At 34.3% G+C, this 26,219-nt stretch overlaps 1 protein-coding gene across 3 annotated transcripts in view; it reads left to right on the top strand.

The window, feature by feature from the left end:
• The window catches only part of PPA2 (inorganic pyrophosphatase 2), a 104,330-nt gene that overhangs the window by 74,643 nt on the left and 3,468 nt on the right, over positions 1–26,219 (top strand). For all 3 annotated transcript variants that reach the window (XR_010156330.1, XM_517378.8, XM_001170451.7), the window contains 3 exons: positions 76–203; positions 2,907–2,992; positions 12,602–12,671. Coding sequence is in view for 2 of the 3 variants with exons in the window: in XM_517378.8 (XP_517378.2) it covers positions 76–203; positions 2,907–2,992; positions 12,602–12,671 (284 nt within the window). In the remaining variant the exon portion in view is untranslated. The remainder of the gene's footprint in view (positions 1–75; positions 204–2,906; positions 2,993–12,601; positions 12,672–26,219) is intronic.

The following is a 26,219-nucleotide window of genomic DNA, read 5'->3' as shown; positions in this document are numbered from 1 at the left end:
CAGTCCAATGCTCTGCCACTAAATGGAATTAATTTTGGTTCTTAACAAAACATCTTTTTGTTTTTTTCTTTACAGATATTGATGATGTTAAGAAGTTCAAACCGGGTTACCTGGAAGCTACTCTTAATTGGTTTAGATTATATAAGGTACCAGATGGAAAACCAGAAAACCAGTTTGCTTTTAATGGAGAATTCAAAAACAAGGTGAAGATGAGAATCTTTATTTTAAAATGTACCTCCTGATACCTGTACAATATTCATTTCACTTGGGAAGTTTCTTATGTGAATATGTATATATAGCATGGTTTAAAAAAGTGCTTTTTACTAACTTACATATTTAAAAACATTTTATTATTTAAATTCTGTTTCAGAAGATCTAAGTGAATCAACAAGGCTGAAAAATATATATTTCCATCTATGTGTCTATAGCTCCTACGTCTTGGAAAATGAAGGAATTTCATGATCAGACTAATTTTGCAAATTGTGTACATAGAAAAACTTTCTATTTACTGTTTTGTGGAGGAGAAAGTTACTCGCCCTTAATGTAAATCCATAGGGGCCTCCCTCCTAAGTGTTCATTCTACCACGACGGAACTAAGCTGCTTAACAATTGAAAGGACACCTGAATTATCTTACTGTCATAGGATTTTTCTATTAGAATACCACTGAGTTACCACAAAGTATCTCTAATATGACACAAATGGAGAGAATAGACCAAAGAGTTAAAGTCTAAAGCATGGAATTTTTTTTAAAGTTATTACCACTAGGTAAATTGAATATTTGAAACCAACTTTTAAGTGGATACCAGTAAGTATGTTTTATAAGTGAAATAAGGCATGTTAATGAAAACTTAAAATTTATAATGGGTATTTTGCTGTAAAAGAATTGATTGCTGGACTCAGTGTTTTTTTGAAAGCACATTAAAAGAATCCTTCAAATCTTGAGGGCTTTGTCTGGGATTATTAAATGTAAATATAAAATTATTATTTTAGATTAAATTATCTTAAAGGATTGAAAATTTATACATTATTTTTCTTTTAAAAATTTGCATTTTATTATTGAGATAATGAGATAATTGAAATTTTAAACCTGTATGGTATTTTTGCCTCAGGGTAAGTCTGCCAAGTCACGAATTTGTAAAGAATGAGGTAGTTTTTGGTTTTTGTTTGTTTTTGACAAATAGTAATTCTTTTCTGTATAAAGATGAGGTCATTTATACAACTTCACCAGAAAATAATTGTTTTATGCATTGCTTTTTACTACTGCTATTTAAAATATAGAGCCTTAGTGCCCTTAGTATTGCTATGAAAGAACTGCTGAGGCTGGGTAATTTATAAAGGAAAGGTTTATTTAGCTCACAGTCCTACAGGCTATACCAGAAGCATGGTGCTGGCATCTGCTTCTGGTAAGAACCTCAGAAAGCTTTCAGTCATGCCAAAAGATGAAGGGGGAGCAGGCATGCCACAGGGTGAGAGAGGAAGCAAGTGAGAGAGGTGGAAGGTGCCCAGGCTCTTTTTAACAATCAGTTCTTGTGGGAACTAACAGCAAGAACTCACTCATTACTCTGAGGAGGCACCAAGCCATACATGAGGGATCCACCCCCATGATCCATACACCTCCCATTAGGCCTCACTTCCAACACTGCGGATCAAATTTGAACATGAGATTTGAGAGGACAAATCCCCTCAAACCATAGCAGGGTATAACTCAAGAATTGATTTGTGCCTCTTTAACATGGTTGGAAAGATGGCTCCTTTCTTTTATTCTGGGTTTTTCTTGCCACTCCTTTAAACAAGTATTGAAATTGGTTCTAAATAATCACACTTATCCAAATAATTTGATTAAAAATCTATCCTTACATAATCAGATAATGTATTAGATTTCTTGTCCTGTATCTGAAGTGAGATTCCCGCCCAACACTATCTCATTAAGATACAAGTCATCCTCCATCGCAGGCAATCGTAGACCTGAGAGAAATTCTCTTTTCAGAGGATAAATTTCCCATTATTACTGTACCTCAGTTCCCAAGATTCTTTAGTTTCTTTATTATCATAATGAGTTTAGTTATCATTGAAGAAGAAAGGAGCTACTTTGAACTAACCAGTAAGGACTCTCCTTAAGGAAAACAAACAACATTTTTTGGGAAAAAACTCTAAAGATCTTTCTGCTTTGGAATTATAAAGCAAGTTTTCCTTACATGTTCTTACTGGATGTATATCCAACAAGAGGTATATCTATTGTTGCTTATGCATTTTTAGACAATGTCATAAATGTCAAGGAGATGTACTACTTTCAGACAGTGGATAGTCTAAAATTACTTCGATTGAAAAAACTACATTTAGACTGCCTGCAGTTTTGATGATGCTGAAATTAATGGGTGCATGCTTACTGACAAGCTGGGTACTGGGTTAAGCACTTTACATATGTCATCTTACTTACTCTTTCAACAACTCTGTGACTTGGATCAGGGGTTGGCAAACTTTTTTCTGTAATGGGTCATATAGAAAATATTTTAGGCTTTGCAGATCGTATGATTTCTGTCACAGCTGCTCAACTCTGCTATCGTAGTACTAGAGCAGCCATAGGCCAAACACAAACAAATGTGACTGTTCAGTAAAACTTTACAGGGGGCAGACTGGATTTTACCCATAGTTCCTAGTTTGCCAACCCCTGATATAGATTATCCCTATTATATTCTACTTCATAGATGAAGAAATTGAGGCTTAGCAAGCTTAAGTAACCTGCCCAAAGTCACACAGCTGACAAATAAGGAAGCCAGAATTTATACCAAGCTTTGCCTGACTCTGGAGCTCATGCTCTTAACAATTAACTGTCATCACAAGATTAGTTTTGTGTTAGTGTAACAATGTGACTGATATTAAATACGTCTTGTTTGTTTGGAGCTAGGCTTTTGCTCTTGAAGTCATTAAATCCACTCATCAATGTTGGAAAGCATTGCTTATGAAGAAGTGTAATGGAGGAGCTATAAATTGGTAAGAATTTGTCTTTTCTATGTAAGTAATGTTATTTTATTATTAATTGGTATTAAACAGCCACATAATAATCAGATTTCAGATTTTTGCATTTTTTAAAATTTAAACAATACAGATTATCTACCTATTCATTGGGCATTACTAAGTGTTGGGCACTATTAAACTAGGAATTGATGTGATCTTTTTTCTCAAGGAATTTATAATTTAGTGGGATTACTGACAAATAAATGGACATTTAATTGAAATACATTGTGCAAAGATGAAAAACGCAATTTTTCAGCATGTAAATCTATGCAGTTTCTTTAAAATCTAATAACTACCATATAATTTCTTAGAAAGTAAAAGCCTTCTTATTCATCATGATCACTAGTTGATTGATTAAGAGGAATTAAATAACAGTAACATAAACATTTAATTTAAAACATTTAAATGTATATTCACCCATTTTTGGATATAGGGCTGAGCCCCTTTTAATATAGATTCCATATAGATTTTATATATACTCTAACATAACATAGGATAGAAAATAAAGATTCTGTAATCCTTAAGCTCCTTATAACTTAAAATTCCTGACACATTTTTAGGGTTCTTTTAAAAAAATCATTTAAATTATGTTATCTACACCAAATTTGACACCAAATTTTTGTAGTGATTCACCTTTATTGAGGCTTTTTAGGGCCTCAGTATTGTTTAAAGCCTCGTTAGTTTTATAACCTACTTAATGTTCATAGAAACAGTTCTTCCACATTCTTTTACAGTTCATCTGTGAACATAATTAATACTTAAATTTTCAAATTATAGTAACAAGTACAATTGACAAACACATTTAAGAACTAAAACAACTGACTCTTGGTAAGTCTAAGTATAGGAGGCAAAAGCAGTCCTGTGGGGGTACTAAAGATAACACTATGAATACGATAGAGTCCCTGTGCTCTCTGAGCACAGTCTGGGAATCAAGAGGGTCATTAAATAAATTACTAGACTAAGGTAATCAGATGGAGTAAAGAATTATTTAATATCAAGGAATATTTTACCTAAGTTATCAAGAAGGCCCATTTTGCCTGCAACACAAATGCTTGACATTGAAGATATTGACTTTGTTTCTCTTGCTTACTAAAGAAACACTGTCAATTCCTTGGCCTTCTCCCTTTTTTCTTACCTCGTATGCAGAGCACTCTTTTTTTTTTAAGCATAATCTTAAAATGTAGGTAATTGTTTCTAATATAAATAATATAATTTATTAACAGCAAAGCTGGATATGATTGAATGTCCTCTAGTCTTGTCTATCCTAGTAAATGGTAGAGTGAGCTATTCTTTGTGGTCTAAAATTAAGACTCCAGTGTAATGAGTCCCTCCAGTATGAAGGAGGAGGGGGTCTGTGATTGTCTGAGGAAATATTTGCTTGCTCTTTGCTGTCTTATCTCCTTCCTAATCACTTTCTAAAAAGCTTATGCAGTCTTTGATGAGACTTGAGTGTTTCCCCAGGTTTCCTCAGCTACACAGCCAGAGACCCTTTGTTTGGTTAGTATATATATAGCTTGAATTCATTCCTTCTGTGCTGAGTCTAATTATCCTTACTGTGAAGGTAACTTTATTTCTAAGCTCTGGAATCATTTTGCTATAGCCTCCTGAGTAATGATAAGGATTACATTAACAGTAAGAGTTAACATTTATTAACTCTATACTATGTTCCATGTTCTGAGTGATTTATATATGTTATGTAATTAATACTCAAGAATCCTCTAAAATATGTATTGTTATCTCCATTTTACACATGAAGAAATTGAGTCCACATAAAGATTTAGGTAACTTACCTAAGGTCACACAATGCATTGTGGAGCCAGGATTTAAACCTTACTCTCTTTTTTTTTCTTTCTTTCTTTTTTTTTTTTGAAATGGAATCTTGCTCTATTGCCCAAGTTGGAGTGCAGTGGTGCAATCTCGGCCCACTGCAGCCTCTGCCTCCCAGGTTCAAGTAATTTGCAATTCTCCTGCCTCAGCCTCTCAAGTAGCTGGGATTACATAAGCCTGAAACCAAGCCTGGCTAATTTTTGTATTTCTAGTAGAGACGGAGTTTTGCCATGTTGGCCAGGGTGGTCTCGAATTCCTGGCCTCAAGTGATCCGCCCACCTTGGCCTCCCAAAGTGCTGGAATTACAGGCGTGAGCCACCACACCTGGCCTAAACCTTACTCTGTTAATAGCTATGTTCTTTTACCTCCTCTACATTTTTTATAACAAAATAACTTTTTTTAGTTTAAGAATTTTCAGAATATAAGTTTCAGTATATGTATCATATGCATCTAGAAAATTTAAAGTCAAGAGCTTCAGAATTTTAACTCATTTTAATCCATTTTTCTCTTTATCATAACTTAATTTGGAAATATATTCAGCATTGTTAGTTTTTATTTCTTTTGCCTTTCTGTAATGAATTGCCTATCTTTCTTAATTCCTTAAACTGTACCATTGTAGATTGGCAAGCTTCCTCTGCCTTCCTTTTTGAAACCCATTTTTCTCACTCAGTTCAGTTTAGGTCCATACTATCACAGACATTCTCTCAATGTATATGTAATACACAGAATTAACTAGGGAAATTGTTAGAGAACTCAGATACATTGTCCCCTTCTTTAAACCTAGTGTATTAGTATCTTTAGGAAGTAGAATCTAAACGTGTATGTTTTTAAAGCCCCCTATGTGATTCTGATGAGCCTCTCTGCTTAAGAACCATATTATTATTGTTATTATCATTATTATTATTATTATTATTTTGAGACAGTGTCTTGCTCTGTTGCTGAGGCTGGAGTGTAGGGGCGCGAACATGACTCATTGCAGCCTCGACCTCCCAGAGTTCAGCGATTCTCCCACCTCAGCCTCCCAAGTACAGGCATGCACCACCACACCTGGCTACTTTTTAAATTTTTTGTATGGACAGGGTCTCGCTGTGTTGCTAGGGATATTCACGAACTCCTGGGATCAAGCAATCCACCCACCTCAGCCTCCCAAAGTGCTGGGATTACAGGTGTGAGCCACTGCGCCCGGCCTTAAGAATCATAAAATACAAACTTGTTCTCATGGAAAAACAAACAAGGCCGTCCAAGATTTAGATAACCTTTCTTGCCTCATTTTCCATCACTTCTTGTCTCCTATTTCATGTTACAACAACTGAAGGCCACTTGTCACTGTGCTTGTAGTAATCTCTAGACCTTTACTCATTTTGTTTCCTTTGCCATGATTGTCTTCTCATTTCTTGAACTGGCCATGTTACTCATCTTTTAAGATTTAATTTTTACTTTGTCTTCTCTAGGAAACATTCCCTCATATGCTAGTTGAAATGCCAGTACTCTCTGTATTCCTTGTCTTCTGTGGATTTTTATCATTACATCTGTCAGTTATTAAATACTTGGTTCATGAATTTATCTTCTTCTCTAGAATATAAGTTCCTCAAAAGCAGATGAATAAAGATGCCTTATTCATCTTTATATTCCTAATGCCTGGCATGTAGTAGCCACTCAATAAATATCTGTTGGAGTAAATTGTTGAATAATATTTTAAAGCCAACCTTTTTTTTTTTTTTTTTTTTTTGAGACGGAGTCTCACTCTGTCACCCAGGCTGGAGTGCAGTGATGCAATCTCGGCTCACTGCAACCTCCGCCTCCCGGGCTCAAGCAATTATCCTGCCTCAGCCTCCCAAGTGGCTAGGATTACAGGCACCCGCCACCATGCCTGGCCAATTTTTGTATTTTTAGTATAGACGAGGTTTCACCATGTTGGCCAGGCTGGTCTCAAACTCCTGACCACAGGTGATCCACGCGCCTCAGCCTCCCAAAGTGCGGGGATTACAGGCGTAAGCCACCACTCCCAGCCTTGTTTTTGTTTTTTTTTAATCCAGGTAGTGACTCTTCTCTTTTCAGGAGCACTGCTTTTATTAAGTTCTTTTCATTGATACCTTGAAAATTCTCTTTCTCCGAAGTTTTTTGTTGTTGTTGTTGTTGTTTATTCTTTTTTTCCACTGCTGGATGTTTACTCTGAAAGCTAAATATTATTTTAACAGAGAGAATTTTATTTCTAGTCTTACCTAAGAAAACTTTAAACTCGATTCTGGGAGAAATCATTTTTTGACATTTGAGTTTACTCTTCAGTCCTCTCCCACTTTCTCTTCAACCAGTTGATATACCTTATTAAGAAATCAGAAATGTACTATTCTGTTTACTACTTTATTTTATTAATCATTATTTATTTTGATCCATCTGTCTTACATATTTTTCAAGTTTTGATTGATTCTTGAGTGCCTTCTAGTTATAAAACTGCACTAATTCAGTTACTTAGCATTTCTTTACTCATAAAGTAATGCTTTATTTCTTTACTCATACTCTTTTTTATTAACAATCATTCTCCTGTTTAATATATTCTATACAGTACTGCCAGAATTATCTTTCAAAAGTATGAATATAACTCATTTTTATGCCTAAAAACGTCTTATGATTCCCTTCAAAAATGGGATTTCATCCAACCCTTCTATTCTTAAACAATGTGTCCAAACCTGCCTTTCCAGCCTCATGGGCTCTTCCTTCCTATCCCCTTGTCTTTCTTTGGTGGACATCTTCATTTTTTCGAGAAGCAGTTTAGATGTCACCTCTGCACAGTTTCATTTCTGTTGGGCTGTTGTATCACTGCTGTACATACCTCTATGTAGAACTGGAGGTGGATTTTTTTTTAATACTTTGTATTGAGTTTTTACCTCAGCACTCAATAGCAGGACTTGATGCAGTAGGTAGTCTAAATATGCTTACTGAATAAATAAATAAATATATTCAATTCATCTAAATTCTTTAGGTCTTAAAGTTGTTTCTTTTTACATTCCTAGAGAAAGGTATATTTAATCTGGTACTTCTTTTTTTTTTTTTTTTTTTTACTTTAAGTTCCAGGATACATGTGCAGAACATGCAGGTTCGTTACATAGGTGTACATGTGCCATGGTGGTTTGCTGCACCCATCAACCCATCACCTAGGTATTAAGCCCTGCCTGCATCAGCCATTTGTCCTAATAATCTCCCTCCCCTCCCCCCACCAGCAGGCCCCAGTGTGTGTTGTTCCCTTCCCTGTGTCCATGTGTTCTAATTGTTCAGCCCCCACTTGTAAGTGAGAACATGTGGTGTTTAGTTTTCTGCTCCTGCATTAGTTTGCTGAGGATGATGGTTTCCAGCTTCATCCATGTCCCTGCAAAGGACATGATCTCATTCCTTTTTATGGCTACATAGTATCCTATGATGTATATGTACCACATCTTCTTTATCCAGTCCATCACTGATGGGCATTTGGGTTGGTTCTATGTCTTTGCTATTGTGAATAGTGCTGCAATAAACATACGTGTGCATGAGTCTTAATAGTAGAATGATTTATATTTCTTTGGGTATATACCCAGTAATGACATTGCTGGGTCAAATGGTATTTCTGGTTCTAGATCCTTGAGGAATCGCCACACTGTCTTCCACAATGGTTGAACTAATTTACACTCCCACCAACAGTGTAAAAGCATTCCTATTTCTCCACAGCCTCAGCATCATCTATTGTTTCTTGACTTTTTAATAATTGCCATTCTGATAATAATTGCCATTTTAGTAATTGCCATTCATGGCGCAAGATGGTATCTCATTGTGGTTTTGATTTGTATTTCTCTAATGATCAGTGATGATGAGCTTTTTTTCATGTTTGTTGGCTGCATAAATGTCTTCTTTCAAGAAATGTCTGCTCATATCCTTTGCCCACTTTTTGATGGGGTTTTTTTTCTTGTAAATTTGTTTAAGTTCCTTATAGATTCTGGATACTAGACCTTTGTCAGGTAAGTAGATTGCAAAAATTTTCTCCCATTTTGTAGGTTGTCTGTTCACTCTGATGCTAATTTCTTTTGCTGTCAGAAGCTCTTTAGTTTGATTAGATCCCACTTACCAATTTTGGCTTTTGTTGTAATTGTTTATGGTGTTTTAGTCATGAAGTCTTTGCCCATGCCTGTGTCCTGAATGGTATTGTCTAGGTTTTCTTCTAGGGTTTGTATGGTTTTGGGTTTTACATTTACGTTTTTAATCCATCGTGAGCTAGTTTTTTGTATAAGGTGTAAGGAAGGGGTCCAGTTTCACTTTTCTGCATATGGATAGCCAGTTTTCCCAGCACCATTTATAAAATAGGGAATCATTTCCCCATTGCTTGTTTTCATCTAGTTTGTTGAGGCTCAGATTGTTGTAGATGTGTGGTGTTATTTCTGGGGTTCCATTGATCTGTATGTCTGTTTTGGCACCAGTAATCTGGTACTTTTTTATGTATTGATAGCCTCAGTTGTTTTGGCTTTGTGTACATTTATTCCAAGGTCACTTTCTTCTATAAACTCTGGAGGTTATGGTCTAAAATTATTGTCATTCTGATCTCTTTAAATTTTCTCTCTGCCTTTTTCTTGACTACTTTGATTTAGAATGAAAAGCCTTGACAAATCTTTATCCTGGACACTGTCTTTGAGGATTCTCATAAGTGTGGGCCATTGTTTGATTTGAAATTTACTTGAAGAAAATGGTTTCCCTTCACTAAAGCACTATTATCTGTCTAGTAATATACTTTATTATTTTTATATGTAATTTGGGCTTGTTGTACACAGCATTTTTGGTTTTACTGATTTTTTGCTCTAATGTCATCTGCTTGTTTTGGTCAACAAGGTTGTATATAGGTCATGTAACATTTATACATTTAGAATATAATATTTAATATCTTAGTATAAAAAGGAAAGCAGTGCATTCTTTTTAGTGTTGTTTTTTTTTAAGTTTCATTTATAGTGGGCACTAACAGCTTAGTCATCCCTCCTTTAAATGATTATACTGCTTTTCCCCTGGCAGGTCGTAGTCATAGTTTGAGAAGTAAAAAGAATCTTAAAGATTAAAAGCTCGTTGGGGCCTCCATGATTCAATATTGTGTCTCCAGCGTCTAGAAGAGTCCCTGACACATAGTGTGATTTTTTGATTTGGCAAATAAATATGAATCAATGTTAAACAACTATTTTTACATGAAGGCCAGTTCAGAAAAAATAAAAATATTTCTTGGTATCATGCCTTTTATTACACTTTTAAACATTCAAAGTACAAATAACTTTATTAAATCCAAGAGGGGATAAAGTACATTTAGGTATGTACACACACATATTTACATACATATATGTTCTTACAACCTAGATTACATATATTATTGACTAAAAGGACGTCAGTGAGGATGTTGGCACTGTTTTTAGCTGATAGAAGAGCCTATTTGATAAATAGAAGGAACTTTGTAATCTTTCATCCTATGTATCGGTTTATCTTACAAGAATCTCCTAAGTTCATTTGTATGTGCTTGCCATTTCATTTTTCATTCTTAAAACAGCTAATTTTTTTTTTTTTTTTTTTGGAGACGTTGCCTTGCTCTGTCACCCAAGCTGGAGTGCAGTGGCACCATCTCGGCTCACTGCAACCTCTACCACCCAGGTTCAAGTGATTCCCCTGCCTTGGCCTCCCAAGGAGCTGGGATTACAAGTGTGTGCCACCATGCCTGGCTAATTTTTGTATTTATAATAGAGATGGGGTTTCACCATGCTAGCCAGGCTGGTCTCAAACTCCTGACCTCAGGTAATCTGCCCACCTTGGCCTCCCAAAGTGCTGGGATTACTGGCGTGAGCCACTGCACCCAACCGCTCATACATTTTTTAAGGTGAAAAAATAGCAGAGTCAATTTACTTTCGCAAGATATCCACTACTGGTTACTTGTCAAGACATTTTATCAGAGATATTTTTAAAATTTTTTAATTTTTAAAATTAAAATAAAATTTTAAATATTTTCAAATTTTACCGTGCTGGCTTAAATATTGTCATTCTTTTCTAATATTCCTATTCATAGTTTCATTTTGTTGTAAGAGTAGGGGATTACTTTAGAAGTAGGGTTATCAGATTTAACAGATGAAAAATACAGGACACCAGTTAAATCACTTTTTCTTCTATTTAAATATTTCAGAATAACAAATATTATTCCATGTAAGTGTGTGTGTCTCTTTCAATATTTGGGACATACTTATTCTAACAAATAGTTTGTTGCTTATTTGAAATTCAAATGTAATTGGTTGTTATGTATTTTATATGGCAACTATATCTAGAAAAGACCTCCCTACCCCCGCCCCCTGTTCTCTCACCTTCATTTTTCCAGAATTTCCAAGGAATGTTTTACTTTGGTTTAGTTATAATGTTAAAAGCATTGTTGTATGCATTGTAATTAGTACTTTGTATATCGTAGTTTCTTCACAGGACCAGCACTTTTTTGCAGTGTCTAATTTTTTGCCTGGTTCTTTTTAAATTCATTTTTGACAGTCATCAAGGAAACATCTAACTTACAGAGCTCTGCCTTTTTCAATTGTCAGCTTGTTTAAACGTGAGCTGTAGAAAAGACAAAAAACTTTGTCTTTTTTTTTCCCCTCAACTTTTAAGTTCAGGGGTACATGTGCAGGATGTGGAGTTTTGTTACGTAAGTAAACGTGTGCTATGGTGGCAAAAAAACTTAGTCTTAAAGATGTTACTGCTAACTTTCATCAAATTCTATTCATGCCAAGAATGAAAATGAATCCCACATTATGAGTCTGGATAGAAACCAAAATGACCACTTATTATAATCGCTGTATACTCAGTGTCATCAATTACAAACAGATATAGACAGATGTTTTTATCACCGATATCTCGACATATTTCACACAGCTATTGTGAAAATAAATTTGATAATGTATATCCTTAGGTCCACTTGAGGGGGAATATGTTTACGTGTGTTTTACCTATTATTTTATCTTTTAGGGATCTGCTAATCACTTTTTCTTCTATTTAAAAAAGTTAATTTGGCTTTAACTCCCTTCTCTACCACCTCTTTATCCATTTTAATCTGCCTGTTCCTTTGATGAAATTTTTTAAAATCAGCCTTAATATGTTTCAGAGGAATGATGCTTTTGCTTTCGTCTAGAGAGTGGCAGTATGTAATGAGTAGCATGCTTTTAGAGGTATAGGAAAGGCTTTTGACTCTATGGAGGCTTCCCTAGTCAGGGAAGGAGCTGCTATTCCTATGCCTGGCTGAACTTCCCTACATATAAGAAAACAAACTTTACATTCATATAGTTTCCTCTTTAATCTCCTTATCTGTGAAAGAGATTCCGCAAAAACTTTCAGTAGCTAATTACAATGTTTGTTACCTCACTTAGAGGAAAATTTATCCTAGGTCCCATTGGGTGGGTCAAATTTGCTTCCTCTTTTCTTCAATAAAGGTGAAGTGCAATTGTGGTGTAGCTTTTTATATATACCTGGAAATTATTAGGATTTGTGTAATATAATTTTTAAAAATCTTTTATCATTCTGGAGAGTGCTCTGCTGTGGACTACTCTATACTTAGAACCTTGCCTGAAAGAATATACAATAATTTTCATTGCCTTAATTTTTATTCATTCAGTTTCTATTCATTGGTTGAAATTATACAACAGATGTGGAGTATTTGGAGTTAGTTTTTGGGGTTTTTTTGGTAATTGTTTCTTTTTGTCCTGTTTAATAATAACATTCTCTTTTCCTCTCCAGCACAAACGTGCAGATATCTGATAGCCCTTTCCGTTGCACTCAAGAGGAAGCAAGATCATTAGTTGAATCGGTAAGGGGCAAACATCCAAGACATCCTTTAATCTTATAAATGTCATAGGAAGTCTAGTAGAAATTCTGAAATCTCTAGCAATGAAATGTGTCAAGTCCTTTTGAGAAGCATAAAGTTTACAGATCACCTTGAAATCTATTTCTGTAATTCAAGGAATTTAAATGAAAAATTTTAAAACCTTTTAGTTGAGTTTTTAAATTTTGTATTTGAAAGTACATTAACCATTTAGCTAACTTCATATGATGCTGTTTTTCTTATCATCCGTTTATTATTGTTTATATAAATATGCTCTCCTCTGTACTGTTGTATCTCCATGAATTATCCTCTGTTCGTGTCTACATTGGAACTGGCTATTGGCACAGTTCCAGCTTAAGAATAATAAAATTGGCCCAGCATGGGAGCTCCTTCCCGTAATCCCAGCATTTTGGGAGGCCAAGGCGAGCGAATTACTTAAGGCCGGGAGTTTGAGACCAGCCTGGCCAACATAAGGAAACCCCATCTCTACTAAAAATACAAAAAATTAGCTGAGCCTGGTGGTGCATGCTTGTAATCCCAGCTACTCGGCAGGCTGAGGCACAAGAATCACTTGAACCTGGGAGGCAAAGGTTGCAGTGAACTAAGATTATGCCACTGCACTCCAGCCTAGGCGACATAGTGAGACTCTGTCTCAAAAAAAAAAAAAAAAAAAAAAATTGAAAATAAAATAAAATTATGTTTTTCAGCTTAAGAAAAATAAAATTGGTGAGACCCTTTGCTTTTTTATTTCTCTTTAGTTTGGCTGTCTCACATGCTTTCCTTCTGTAAGCTGAGATGATATCCTTGGATTTTTATATGTCTTAGTGATAATGCTGCATAGAGGCAACTGAATTTATTAGTAAATTAATGACTGATTTGGAGATCACTAAATTAGAAAATTTATATTCAGATAATCAAGTAATATTACTTGTATAAAGTGTATTTAGGAGTGATCTTAGGCTAGAAATCTCATTTATAAATTAAGGGTTTTTAAGAACGATGAGATTTAGAAGCTAGTGAATTTAGATCTTTACACCAAGAACAACTAAAATGTTCCTAAATGTTAGTTGATCACTGTGGCTGCTTTTAATTTATTGTTTTTTTGTTTGTTTTTTTGTTGTTGTTTGTTTGTTTGTTTGTTTTTTTTAACTGATGTATCGGCTATCTAATTATGTTATGTGGTAAGATATAGGTTCTGGGAATGCAGTATTAAAGAAAAGACACAAAAACCTCTGCCCTTGTGTAGCTCGCATTTTATCTGGAGAGATGGATAAGAAGGAAATATGCAAGTAAAATAATGAACGTTTCAGAGAGCAATAAATGCCTTCTGAAAAAATGACAAAAATGAGCAGGGACAAGGGGATAAAATGCCAGAAGTGGGATGGGAGTTGTAGTTATTAAAAAGGCAGTCAGCCACAGCCTCACTAAGAAGAGGGCTGACATATGTGCCAAGAATTGTAGAAGGTAAGGTCAAGCGAAGGAAGAGCATTCAAGGCCACACTCCCAAAGGTCCTGAGGCAAGAGGATGTCTGAGGTATTCAAGAAACACCCAAAGTGACCATAGTGACTGGTAGAGTAGAGAAAGTATGGGGGAGAAAGGAGGAGATGAGATTCGAAATGTTTGGATCTGGGTTTGAAAATGGGAGTTGATTATGAAAGACTCTGTGCAGGCTATTTAAGGATTGCATTTCTTATTCTGAATGAGGTAGGGAACCATTAAAATATTTTCAGCAAAGGAGTGGTCTAATCTGACTTTGATTTTAACAAGATCATTCTGGCTGCATTGGTGAGAATGGGCTGTAGGCCATAATTAGATTAGAGAAGATACAAGGAAGCTGTCACAATAATGCAGGCCACATTATTTTCTCCAAGTTATCAGTTTTGTATCTATGTAGATTATATTCAGAATTTGGTTTTCATTACTTATTTAAGGATGAAAATGAAGGAAAACAAAAACTTTTCATCTTTGTACAAGCAGTCTGTCTCACTAATCTCAGATTAAGTCTATTCCATGTATTTCAGTTTTAGATTCATAAATAATATAGTAGATACTTGTCTTCAAATTAGCGAGAGGCTCAAAGTTTCTATATTAGATCCTGTTTTTTCATTGCTTTCTGTCACATTAGTGGCAAAACAAAAAATAATTGGAGGACATATATGTGATCTAGTTAGATTAGAGGAATAAGATTAGAATTCAGAAAGGTTAACATACAGCTTTAATTACCTGGCTTGGTAACTTGGTTGAGCTTTATAATAATGAAGAAGATACTCTACTGAATAATTTTTCACTGAGAATACTGCATCAGAAATTCACAAATTAGAGAAACCAGTGCCTCTTCACTAGCTCAGTGGAACTTCATGTATGCCAGTTTTCATCATTCAATATTTGTAAGTCAAAGAATTACCCCATTAGCACCCTCATGAATGATTTGGGATTCTTAGAGCCCAGATTAGTTAACACCTTTCTCATATAGTGTTTAATTTGTTATAATGAAATTCTTTGTCATAAAAGTATTTTGTCTCATTTCCTTTCTTCAGAATCACATTGAAGTATTTGAATCAGAATTATTTAGGTGTATATTTCCATGTCTCTTCATTTTGCTGTATACTGAATATTGTACAGTCTTCAAAGTGCTATCAGTTTTTTTTTTTTTGTCCTTTAATTGCTTAGAATAATTGAAGACACAGAAGTCATTCATCATACTTGATCAGATTCAGACCATATCAAGTCCTGGGTTTGTATGAAACAAATTAGAAGACCCAAAATTTGTTAGTAGCTTAGAATGAGCGAATTAACAGCTCTAATATGTACCTAAGTAATATTATCTTGAGACTTATCTGTAGATGTTAAATGAGTCCCAAGTATGGTCATTACAAGGCCAGACAGTAATGGAAGTTTTCACTTTCAAGATGCATATTGCTAGAATACTCAGGGTGTGTTGATTGAGATTTTAGAATATGGTTAACTGCTTTGTACTTTTAAAATAGACAAGGAAAAGAAAAGAAATGGACTAAACTTTTGAGTGGTTAATAGAACTATTGTAGGAAGTATATGCTGGATGAACATTTATTGATCAAAACACAATTAAGTGTAACATTGAGACGAAACAAATTGTTAGTCATCCAACAATATGTACAAATCAGTTAGGAAAAATATTGTCAGAATATCCAAGAAAAATAAAATATAAACTGACAAATTGATGATTATTATTAAGAACCATCTTAGAAACAAAATAGAAAATATCTACAGAAGTAATTTATCATTCTTAGGTTAGAGATCTTTAGAAGGATAGATCTGAAAGATCTGAAAAGATTTCAGAAGGAGAATTTAAATGATCAAAATGATTATTGGGCTTTGTTTACAAATATAGATGTTTGAACTATACATGATCACAAAAAGCATGACTGTATCATAAACAAGTTTTGTTCATTTGATCCTAACACACTAGGGAACCATAAAAGGGAGAGAGAGTGCTCTGAGTGGGCTACAGCATGTGGACCCTGGCAACAGGACCCTGTATGTAATAGTTCAACTGCAGGACCACTCTATTATTATTATTTTTTTTGAGACACAGGGTCTTGCTCTGCCGCCCAGGCTAGAGTGCAGTGGCAAGATCATACAGTTCACAGCAGCCTTGACTTCCTGAGCTCAATTGATCCTCCCACCTCATCCTCCCAAGTTGCTGGGACTACAGGTGTGTGCCACCACACCTGGCGAAGTTTTTCTAGTTTTTGGTAGAGTGGGGGTTTGCTATATTGCCCAGGCTGGCCTCAGACTTCTGGCCTCAAGCAGTCCTCCCACCTCAGCCTCCCAAAGCACCGAGATTACAGGTGTAAGCCATCGCACCCAGCCTACATTCCTTTTTGTAAAGTTTTTTATTTTTTTAACCTTCACCTGATTTTATAGCCAAAAATATGAGATTCTTCCCCAATACTTGAGAATTTTGTGACTAACAGTTGGATCTTTATTTCAGGGAGCAAGGCTTAGAGAATTTATAGAGAACAAAGAATGTGTGTTTGTGTGTGCATGTGTGTATGTGTATGCAAAGACATGATTTGCCTTTCAGATAATATTAGTTGATAGTCTTTAAAGATTTGATTTGACTATTGGGGGTTAAGATGCTACTTTTAGGACCCTTTAGTTAAATATTATTTTGAGAATGTTGAGAAGATTCAAACAAAATGTACAAGATTAATCTAATGCACATACATAATTAGTGAATACATAATTTTTTCAAGTATATGTACACATTTCCAAAAATTGAGTAGATATTAGGCCACAAATAGAGTTGCAAAAGACTTGCTGTCATGCAGACCACATTCTCTGTCTACAATATAATCAATTATGAAAATATTAAAAGAAAAAAGCACAAGTTCATGTGTTTGAAAATTTAAAAGTACTTATAAATAAATTAGGCCTCAAAAATATAAATAATTTATATTTAAAACTAAAATATTTAAAATTGGAAGACAACTGAGTCAGTGTATGTTAAAACTTATGTAATGCAGCAAAAATAGTTCTTGAGAAATTAAATGTATACAATATAGCAGAAATTAAAGAAAATTATAGAAGTTCAACTTAACAATTACTTGTACATTTTGTTTGAATCTTCTCAACAACTTCTCAAATTGTAACTTAACAATTACTCTGTTCGTTTTTCTGACTTTTTATATTAGAAGAAAATTATAAAGAGTAGAGTAAATATTTAATGAAACAGAAAACAAATAATGACAGGATCAACTAAAACAAAAGCTGGGTTTTCTTTCTTTTAAGACTAATTATACAGACCTGTGGCAAGAAAGATGATGAAATAGAATAGGCACAAATAAAAATAGCAAGAATTAAAATGAAGACATAACTACAGGCATAAGACATATTTAAATAATCAGAAGAGAATACTGAGAAGCTTTTTGCAACAACTTTCTAAACACAGATGAATTGATAATTTTGTTTAAAATATAAATTGCCAATATTAAATCAAGAATAAATAGAAAACCTAAATAAACTTGTAAAACAATACTTAATCATGAAGATGGCAATTTTTCGCATGTTAATTAATGAAGTCAGTCTATTTTTTTCATCAGAATCCCAATGAGGTTTTCACTGAACCTCACAGGGTGATTCTAAAATGTATATGAAGTAGTAAAGGGCCAAGAATAACCTAGAAAGGATTAATAAATTTAAGTAAAGGGGAAAAAAACTGTAAACAACAAAAGAAACCTTAAAATAAGTTACAAGATAAGCCATTGATTGGAAGGAGATATTTTCATGTAAATGATAAAAGGACTGGCATCTAAAATAATAACTTATTCAAACTCACAAGAAAAAGATAACCAGTAGAAAAAAATTGTGTAAACAACATGAGTAGACAGCTCACAAAAGAGGAAACATACAATGACCTCTAAACATCATAATTTGCTTTATCTTACTTGTAATCAGTGGGATCAAAATAAAACACAATACAATTTTACAGTTGTAGATTACCAAAAGTTTAAAAGTCTGTTAATACCAAGAGTTTTTAGGCAAGTGAAGAAAGGGAAGCTTTCATACTTGATGGTATGATAGGAGTATAGATGGCTACAACTACTTTGAAGAACATTAAGTAATTTCTAGTAAACTTGATGCCTATAATTCACTACTCAGAAATTACCCTTCTAGGTACACATCTTACAGAGACACTATACATGTGTTTGTGATCAGAAATGGAAAAATTAGAAACTGAATTACATGTCTATTGATAAGAGACTGGGTGAAAAAGCAGGACATATATAGTATGTACCATTTATGTATTTTTTAAAAGCAATAGACATATTTTTTATGAATACAAACATATATGGTATTACATTTTAGAAACATAAATAAGAAAAGTAAACGTCAATTTCAGCATGGTGGCCAGAAGTTACCTCTGAGAAGGGAGGGGAGTAAATATGATTTTTATTTTTAATAAATAGGGAGAAAGACTTCAGTTATAAAGATCTGAAACAACAATATTAACTCTTCTAAATCTAGAGAGTAGGTATGTGTTATAATGGTCTCTGCATACAGAATATGTTTGAAGTACTTCGTGATTTAAAAAATTTATATGCCCAGAAAAACAATTTAAAAAAATTAATGAAGCCAAAAGCTAGTTCTTTGAGAAGATGGTAAAACTGGTAAGCCTTTAGGCAGAATGATCAGGAAAGAAAAAAAAGACACATTTTCAAAGTAAGGCACAAAACAAGTAATATCACTGCTAATTCTACAGATATTAAGAGAAAAATAAGACAATGTGAACATATTTTATATCAATAAATTTGACAGCTTGCATGAAATTGACAGATGCCTTGAAATATATAAACTACCAAAGCTCACTGAAGAAGAAGTAGGCATAAACAAATTCAATTTGTACTTAAAAACCTTTCTATAAACACGACTCTAAGCCCAGTTGGCTTCTACTACTATTGTACAGCATTGTACTGAAGGTTCTAGCCAGTGCAGTAAGGCAATAAAAAGAAGCAAAAGGCATTCAGATTGTGAGGGAAGGGGCATGAATGTCTCCATAGCAAGTTCAACAAATTCTACCTAAAAACAACTAGAATAAGTGAGCTTAGCAAGATTGTAGGACATGAGATTAATATAGCAAACAATTGCAGACCGGGCACAGTGGCTCACGCCTGTAATCCCAGCACTTTGGGAGGCCAAGATAGGTGGATTGCTTGAGGTCAGGAGTTCAAGACCAGCCTAGCCAACATGGTGAAACCCCACCTTTACTAAATATACAAAAATAAGGCGGGCATGGTGATGCACACCTGTAATCCCAGCTACTCAGGAGTCTGAAGCAGGATAATCGCTTGAACCCAGGAGGCAAAGGTTGCAGTGAGCCGAGATCGCGCCACTGCACTCCAGCCTGGGTGACAGAGCGAGACTCTGTCTCAAAAAAAAAAAAAAAAAAATTAGCCAGGCGTGGTGGCGGGTGCCTGAAATCCCAGCTACTGGGGAGGCTGAGGCAGGAGAATCGCTTGCACCTGACAGGCAGAAGTTACAGTGAGTCAGGATCATGCCATTGCACTCCAGCCTGGGCAACAAGAGCCAGTATACAAAAATAGTTGCTTGAGATTATCTATCTATCTATCTGTCTATCTATCTATCTACACATATTGATAGATACACACATATAGATATATATATACACACACATCTATATATATAGATATATATACATCTGTATATACAGAGATATATATCTCAAGCAAGTATTTTTGTGTACTGGCTACAATTAGAAAATAATATTAAAATTACATTATTTATAATGGTATCAAAAATACAAAAGAAACACTTAGGAATAACTCTGGCAAAAGTATGCAAAGAACCTGCACCCTGAAAAGTATAAAATATTGCCAACAGACATCAGAGAACTAAGTAAATGAAGAGATATATAATGTTCATGCCTTCAATATTGCATGTAATATAGTATTTCAGTATTTTGATATCAGTTCTGCTAAAGTTGATATATAGATTCAGTCCAATGTCCATCAAATTCCAATATACTTTTTTGTAGAAATTAACAAGCTGATATAAATAAATACTAAGGACCTAGAATAGTCTAACCTTGGTAAAGGACAAAGTTAGAATCATAACTTTTCCTGATTTCAAGGCTTTTTAAAAAACACTGCAATAATCAAGAGAATATAGTAATGGCATAAAGATAGATTAGTGTAACCAAATCTAGACACAGACCTACATATATTTGGACAACTGATTTTCAAAATGATATTTTTTTCAACAAATAGTGCTTAAATAATTGGTTATTCATATTTTTAAAAACACATTTCAGTTTTGCACTGTATGTAATTGTCTAAAATGGATCCTAGACCTAAATTTAAGGCACAAAACTTAAACCTATTTTGACTTTGGGTTAGACAGCATTTCTTAGATATGACACCAAAGGCACAATCTGTTCTTTAAAATGATAAATAGGACTTCATCAAAATAAAAAATTTTTGTTCTACAAAAGACATTCTTAGGAGAATGAAAAGAAGCTACATATTACAAGAAAATATTTGAAAATTATATATCTGATAAAGGGACTTGTATTCAGAATATATAAAGAACTTTCACAACTCAAGAAAACAAAACATTCGGTTTTTAAAAATGTACAAAATATGGCTCTGTAAATGGATGGATGACCCAAAAATAGAATTTTTTAAAAAGTACAAAATATATGAATGAGCACATCACCAAATCTATAAAGAAGGCAAAGAAACACATGAAGTGATGCTCAACTTTAGTTATTAAATGCAGATTTAAAACCACAGTACATGCTAATACACACTTTTAGGATGTCTAAAAGTAAAAGGACCAGGCATACCAACTGTTAACAAGGACGTGGAGGAACTACAATTCTCATTTACTGCTGGTTAGAATGCAAAATAGTACAACCATCTGGAAAACATTTTGGTATTTTCTTGAAAAGTTAAACGTATACATGTCATGTGATCCATGTGATCAAGTCATTCCACTCATATATATTTACCCAAGACAAAAGGAAGTGTGTGTCCATACAAAGACTTGTACACAAATGCTTGCAGCAGCTTTCTTTGTGATAGACAGAAACTGAAAACAACCCAAATGTTCATCAGTAGATGAATGGATAAACAACTTGTAGTATATTTATGAGGAATACTACTCAGTAATAAAAAGGAATAGATTATTGACACATGCCACAACATGGCTGAATCTTAAAAAAAAATATTGAGTGAAAACAGATATATCATACACATTTTTTCATACCATTTATATAAAATTTTAGGAAATGCAAGCTAATGTATAATGATGCAAACCAGATCAGAGAGAGCCAGGAAGGAGGATTTTACAGTCTCTTTTATAAGAGCATGGAGAAACTTTTAGGAATAGTGGTGAATATGTTTATTATCTTGATTATATTGATGGCTTCATGAGTGTATATATGTCAAAACTTATCAAATTACAGACTTTACATGTAGTTTATTTCAGGTCAATGTTAGTCTAATGACACATCTTTTGAAAAAAATTTTTTTTTCTGAAGTCAGATTATCTGAGTCCAAATCTCAGTTCTTTAATTTATAACCTGAAACAAATTTTAATTTATTTACATCTTTGACTTCTTATTTATAAAATGGGGCTTATAATAATAGTATCTTATCAGGCTGTTGTGGAGAATTGAATGAGCTAATCCAGGTAAAAATGTCCAGCAGATAAGGTATTCAATAAATGTTGGGTTTTATTGTCATTACTGCTATAAGTGTAGTTGAGTTAAATTGATCAAAGAGAGAGAAATCCCTTCTATTCCAGCCTCTTCTTTCCAATACTTCTAATGATGAGGATATCACTCCTTTATGAGTTGACCCATTCCATTGTTGGGTATTGGAAAAGTCAGCCTTACTAATTTTTCTAGACATATGAGAATTAGTCCTACTTTCAGAGACTTTAATAGGAAGAAAGGGAGGAAGAAGAGGTGGAACAAGTGGAGGGGAAAAGTAGTTGGTTTAACCACTCTTCCCATCTGGGAATTCTTTTCCCCAAAATTCTCCCATGTGCTTTGTTTAAGCACTTTCCTCTTTGAGGAAATAGAACACTCTAGGCATTATGCAAAGTTGGGGAAATATGAATTAAACAATGTGTGAGGTTCTCTAATACTTGGTACTATAGTCATTTTACTGGAAAAATGATCGAACTTTATGAGGCTCCACACACAAACTGGTGGCATATAGAACTGAGGAGAGAGCCATATTCAGTGCTAAAGGATTTCCAGACTTGCCTCAGACATGTGCACAGCCTAACTCCAGGGATATAAAACTCTTACAATCTAGAATTCAGGCCAAGAAGAGTAAGTAGCTATACACTTGCTCAGTTCTAGGGAACCAGACCCATGCCACTGTGAACCTCTAGCTCATAGTAGTGATGGAAGAAGTTCAAAAGGTTAATGACTTCTAAAACTGAGCAGATAGAATGCCTCCCAGAGAGGTCTCAGCACCCTCAGTCTGACTGTTTTTGCCTATTCATCGACAGATTTCCATTAAAACTGGTCTCGGATAAACCTGGAGCACACAAGACTCAGAGATGATAGTGATGATGGTACATAGGATGCTAAATGGATGGTGTTTTGAAGTAAAAAAGTCAAGGGGGAATTGGAACTTCAATATAAATGTATTATTTCTTGCTACATTTGGTAGATCTTATTTCTCAGTAAAGCAACAATATCCATAGTGTTGTATAAAATTTGGATGGTTGTCTTATAGTTGATGCAAGACTTCTTAGCTGAATTGTAAAAAGCAGTGCATTCAGGAGGCCAAGGCCATAAAGTGAATCCCAGTGACAGTTAACATCAGCATGTAGTGTGGCCATCTATTTCATCCCAAAATGTTATCAGTCATCCCATAAATGCATATTGGCATTGATGTAGAGACTCAAAGATGAATCCGGGTGAAGGACTTTAGCTGAATCCATCAGTATAAGCATTTCATGTGAGTCTGAGGCATTGTTATCATTTGGAATAATAGCACTTAAAATCACACCAAAGCCATGTTTTATTTTTCCTAAGGATCACAAGATGGATTAATAAAGCAGTCAGCTTAGAACCACAGTCTTAGAGGTTCTGCATTTTAATAAGAAAATAACCAATTAATTAATATTTTAAATAGTTATAAGTAGGAGAAGTAATGACCAGCAGAAGAATGGTGAAGTTCATTGTCATGTTCTCGGATAGGACTTGTAACAGCATGTTCCTCAAATGGTTCCTTTGGGCATCTCCTTTATCTCTGTTTAGGGCTTTCCTGATAACATGACAGTAACAGCTTCCTTGCATGGTCCACAAGGAGAAGGCATTCCCTGGCATCTGGTTATTGAAACTGAGTCAGCTCAGAACTAATCTCTGAGGTTAATCTGGCTGGGATACCCTCTTATCACCAGGGTTGCTTTGACCCTTCAGACTACCTATACAAGAAATACTTCCCTCTATGGGCACGCACTTTAATCAAAGCTGTATCTCCATCAAAGAGGACTGCATTTTCTTTTAGAGTAGAACTGATCTTAGGATGTAATTTTCTAGTAAGATCACACTACAATATTTATGTCATACAGATTTGTTTTATTTATGACCCTGAGAATGAACATCCTTATGGGAATTCATTTAAAAATGTTTTAAATAATGCCTTTTCTTCATAAATCAGGGTCTGATTAGAACCAGACCCTGATTTATGAAGAAAAGACATTATTGTAGTTTTATTTCTCCCTCTTCTTTCTCTTTTTGCCCCTTAACAGCTTTGCTGTGCATTACCACCGGATGGTAGACAAAGTTAGTGAAAGTAAAACCAATCATTTACTTAGCTACTAGCCATTTAAATGCATTCTTGAAGAGGAAGTATTAATAGATTAAACTTACATGAACTTAAAATATTTTTATGTCTTCTTTATGAATAACTAAGAATTGAACCTATATTGTTGATTCTAAAGCAAAAAATCAGAAAAGGATTGTGTGAAAAGTAAAATGAATGTAGCATAACTGCTTTATGAAGTGTGGAAATACAATGCAGAAAGACAATGTCCGGCTGGGCACAGTGGCTCACACCTGTAATCCCAGCACTTAAGGAGACCGAGGCGGGTAGATCACTTGAGTTCAGGAGTTCCAGACCAGCCTGGCCAACATGGTAAAACCCCGTCTCTAAAAAAAAAAAAAAAAAGAAAAAAGAAAAAGAAAGACAATGTCCAAGGCACTTTAATTCAACTAAAACCTTGCATCACCTGAATGAAAAATTGGGAACCTATTTTTTTCCCTTTAATTTTGAACTCTTTTGGTAAAATGACAGAATGTCAATCCCTTTGTTATATATAGTAAAGCAGGATACTTTATATTGGTTCAGTGTGTCATGTTTGTTCATTTGGACAAATGTAACTTACAGGTGAAAATGCTTATAGGGACCTGGTAGAGTTATTTGAGAGAGAGACACTTAAGTACAGAGCAGTTGTATTAACAGTTTATATTTGTTTAAAATACAGTTTATATATAAACAGAAAAGAAAGGAATACTTTGGCAATGAAACCGTTAGAGTTTTTGAAAGCAATTAAAGATATAAAGATAATGAGAAGGATTTTTGGGATGAGGAAGAGGAGTAGATAGCATTTTTATTAATTAATTAATTAATTATTTAATAAAAGACACAGTCTCACTATGTTGCCGGGGCTGGTCTCAAACTCCTGAGCTCAAGTGGATCTACCTGCCTTGGCTTCCCAAAGTGCTAAGATTACAGGCGTAAGCCACCACACCCAGCCGTGGAAGTAGCATTTTTAGAATGAGACTATAAAACAATACTCATTGTTGGTGGAGAATTTATTTTAGGTGAGTAAAGGATGTCCACATTCTTTTCCTACTAAGAAATTAGATGAGGTAAGTAATTACATTAAAAGAAATGTAGAAGTAAGTAACTAAAAGTTATTTTTTTAGTTTCTTACAATGAAAATGTAATCATAGTATCCCCTGAGAGTGAAGAGTTGGGATTAGTAATCTTTTGGGTACTGCTCCATACATCTCTTTGTTCCATTTTCTGTAAGTAAATGTTATATTTGTTGTTATGTTTAAGCACCAGGAAATCATTGACTGTAGATAAAGAGTCAAATAGCTGATGTTTATCATGAATCCATTATTACTGATGTTTTCAAATTTAAATGACAGTTGCTTTTTTAATATGGTATTTTTTTAAATTACCTTCAAACTTTATCATTATCTCTGAGTGTCAGACTTACCTATGATGGGGGGTGTGTGTGTGTGTATTTAGATATATATCATATGGCTTTGTATATTCTGAATATATTCTATCAATTGAGAAATGTATTTTAAGAATGAAGAAATAAAACCATTCTGGAAATTATTTTAAAATAAAATGTAATGATAAATGTTTTAGAGTAGCTTGCCCATTTCTTTACTATAATACTTTTTAGGTTAACGAGAAGCTGCTCAATTATTCTATTTTTATACACTGTACATTTTATTCCTCTGAAATGTTTGGCAGCTCCAACAAGAAGCAGCTGCTAATTTTAAGCAGGAAATCTAAACAGCTAATTTGAGAAAAAAAATTTGTATTGTTATACTGTCCTTAAATTGTGCAGGACACAAATAGGCATCCTGCACAATTTAAGGAGTATATAGCAATTTCATAGAATAAGCAGGTTACCCCGTTTTATGGTCTGTTTAGAAAAACAGAGCCGTCAAATCCCAAATGCCTAATCTCAAGGAGTACAATTTTTATGTTGTGTTACTGTCATACCCAGATTTAAATTCTACCATCCTCAAAACCAACGATGGTTAAGAATTTTTCTTTGTGCACAAACTGAGTAGAGATTTTATTCTTTTTGAAGTACTTGGAAAAACTAAAGGATGTTTTTAAAAATTGTAATTTTAGGCCAGGCACGGTGGCTCATGCCTGTAATCCTAGCACTTTGGGAGACCAAGGTGGGAGGAAAGTTTGAGCCCAGAAGTTCAAGACCAGCCTGGGCAACTTAGCGAGACTCCATCTCTAAAA

This window comes from Pan troglodytes, chromosome 3 (genome assembly GCF_028858775.2).
Source record: "Pan troglodytes isolate AG18354 chromosome 3, NHGRI_mPanTro3-v2.0_pri, whole genome shotgun sequence".
NCBI classification, from domain to species: Eukaryota; Metazoa; Chordata; class Mammalia; order Primates; family Hominidae; genus Pan; species Pan troglodytes.
This window is presented reverse-complemented; position numbering and strand designations above follow the sequence as displayed.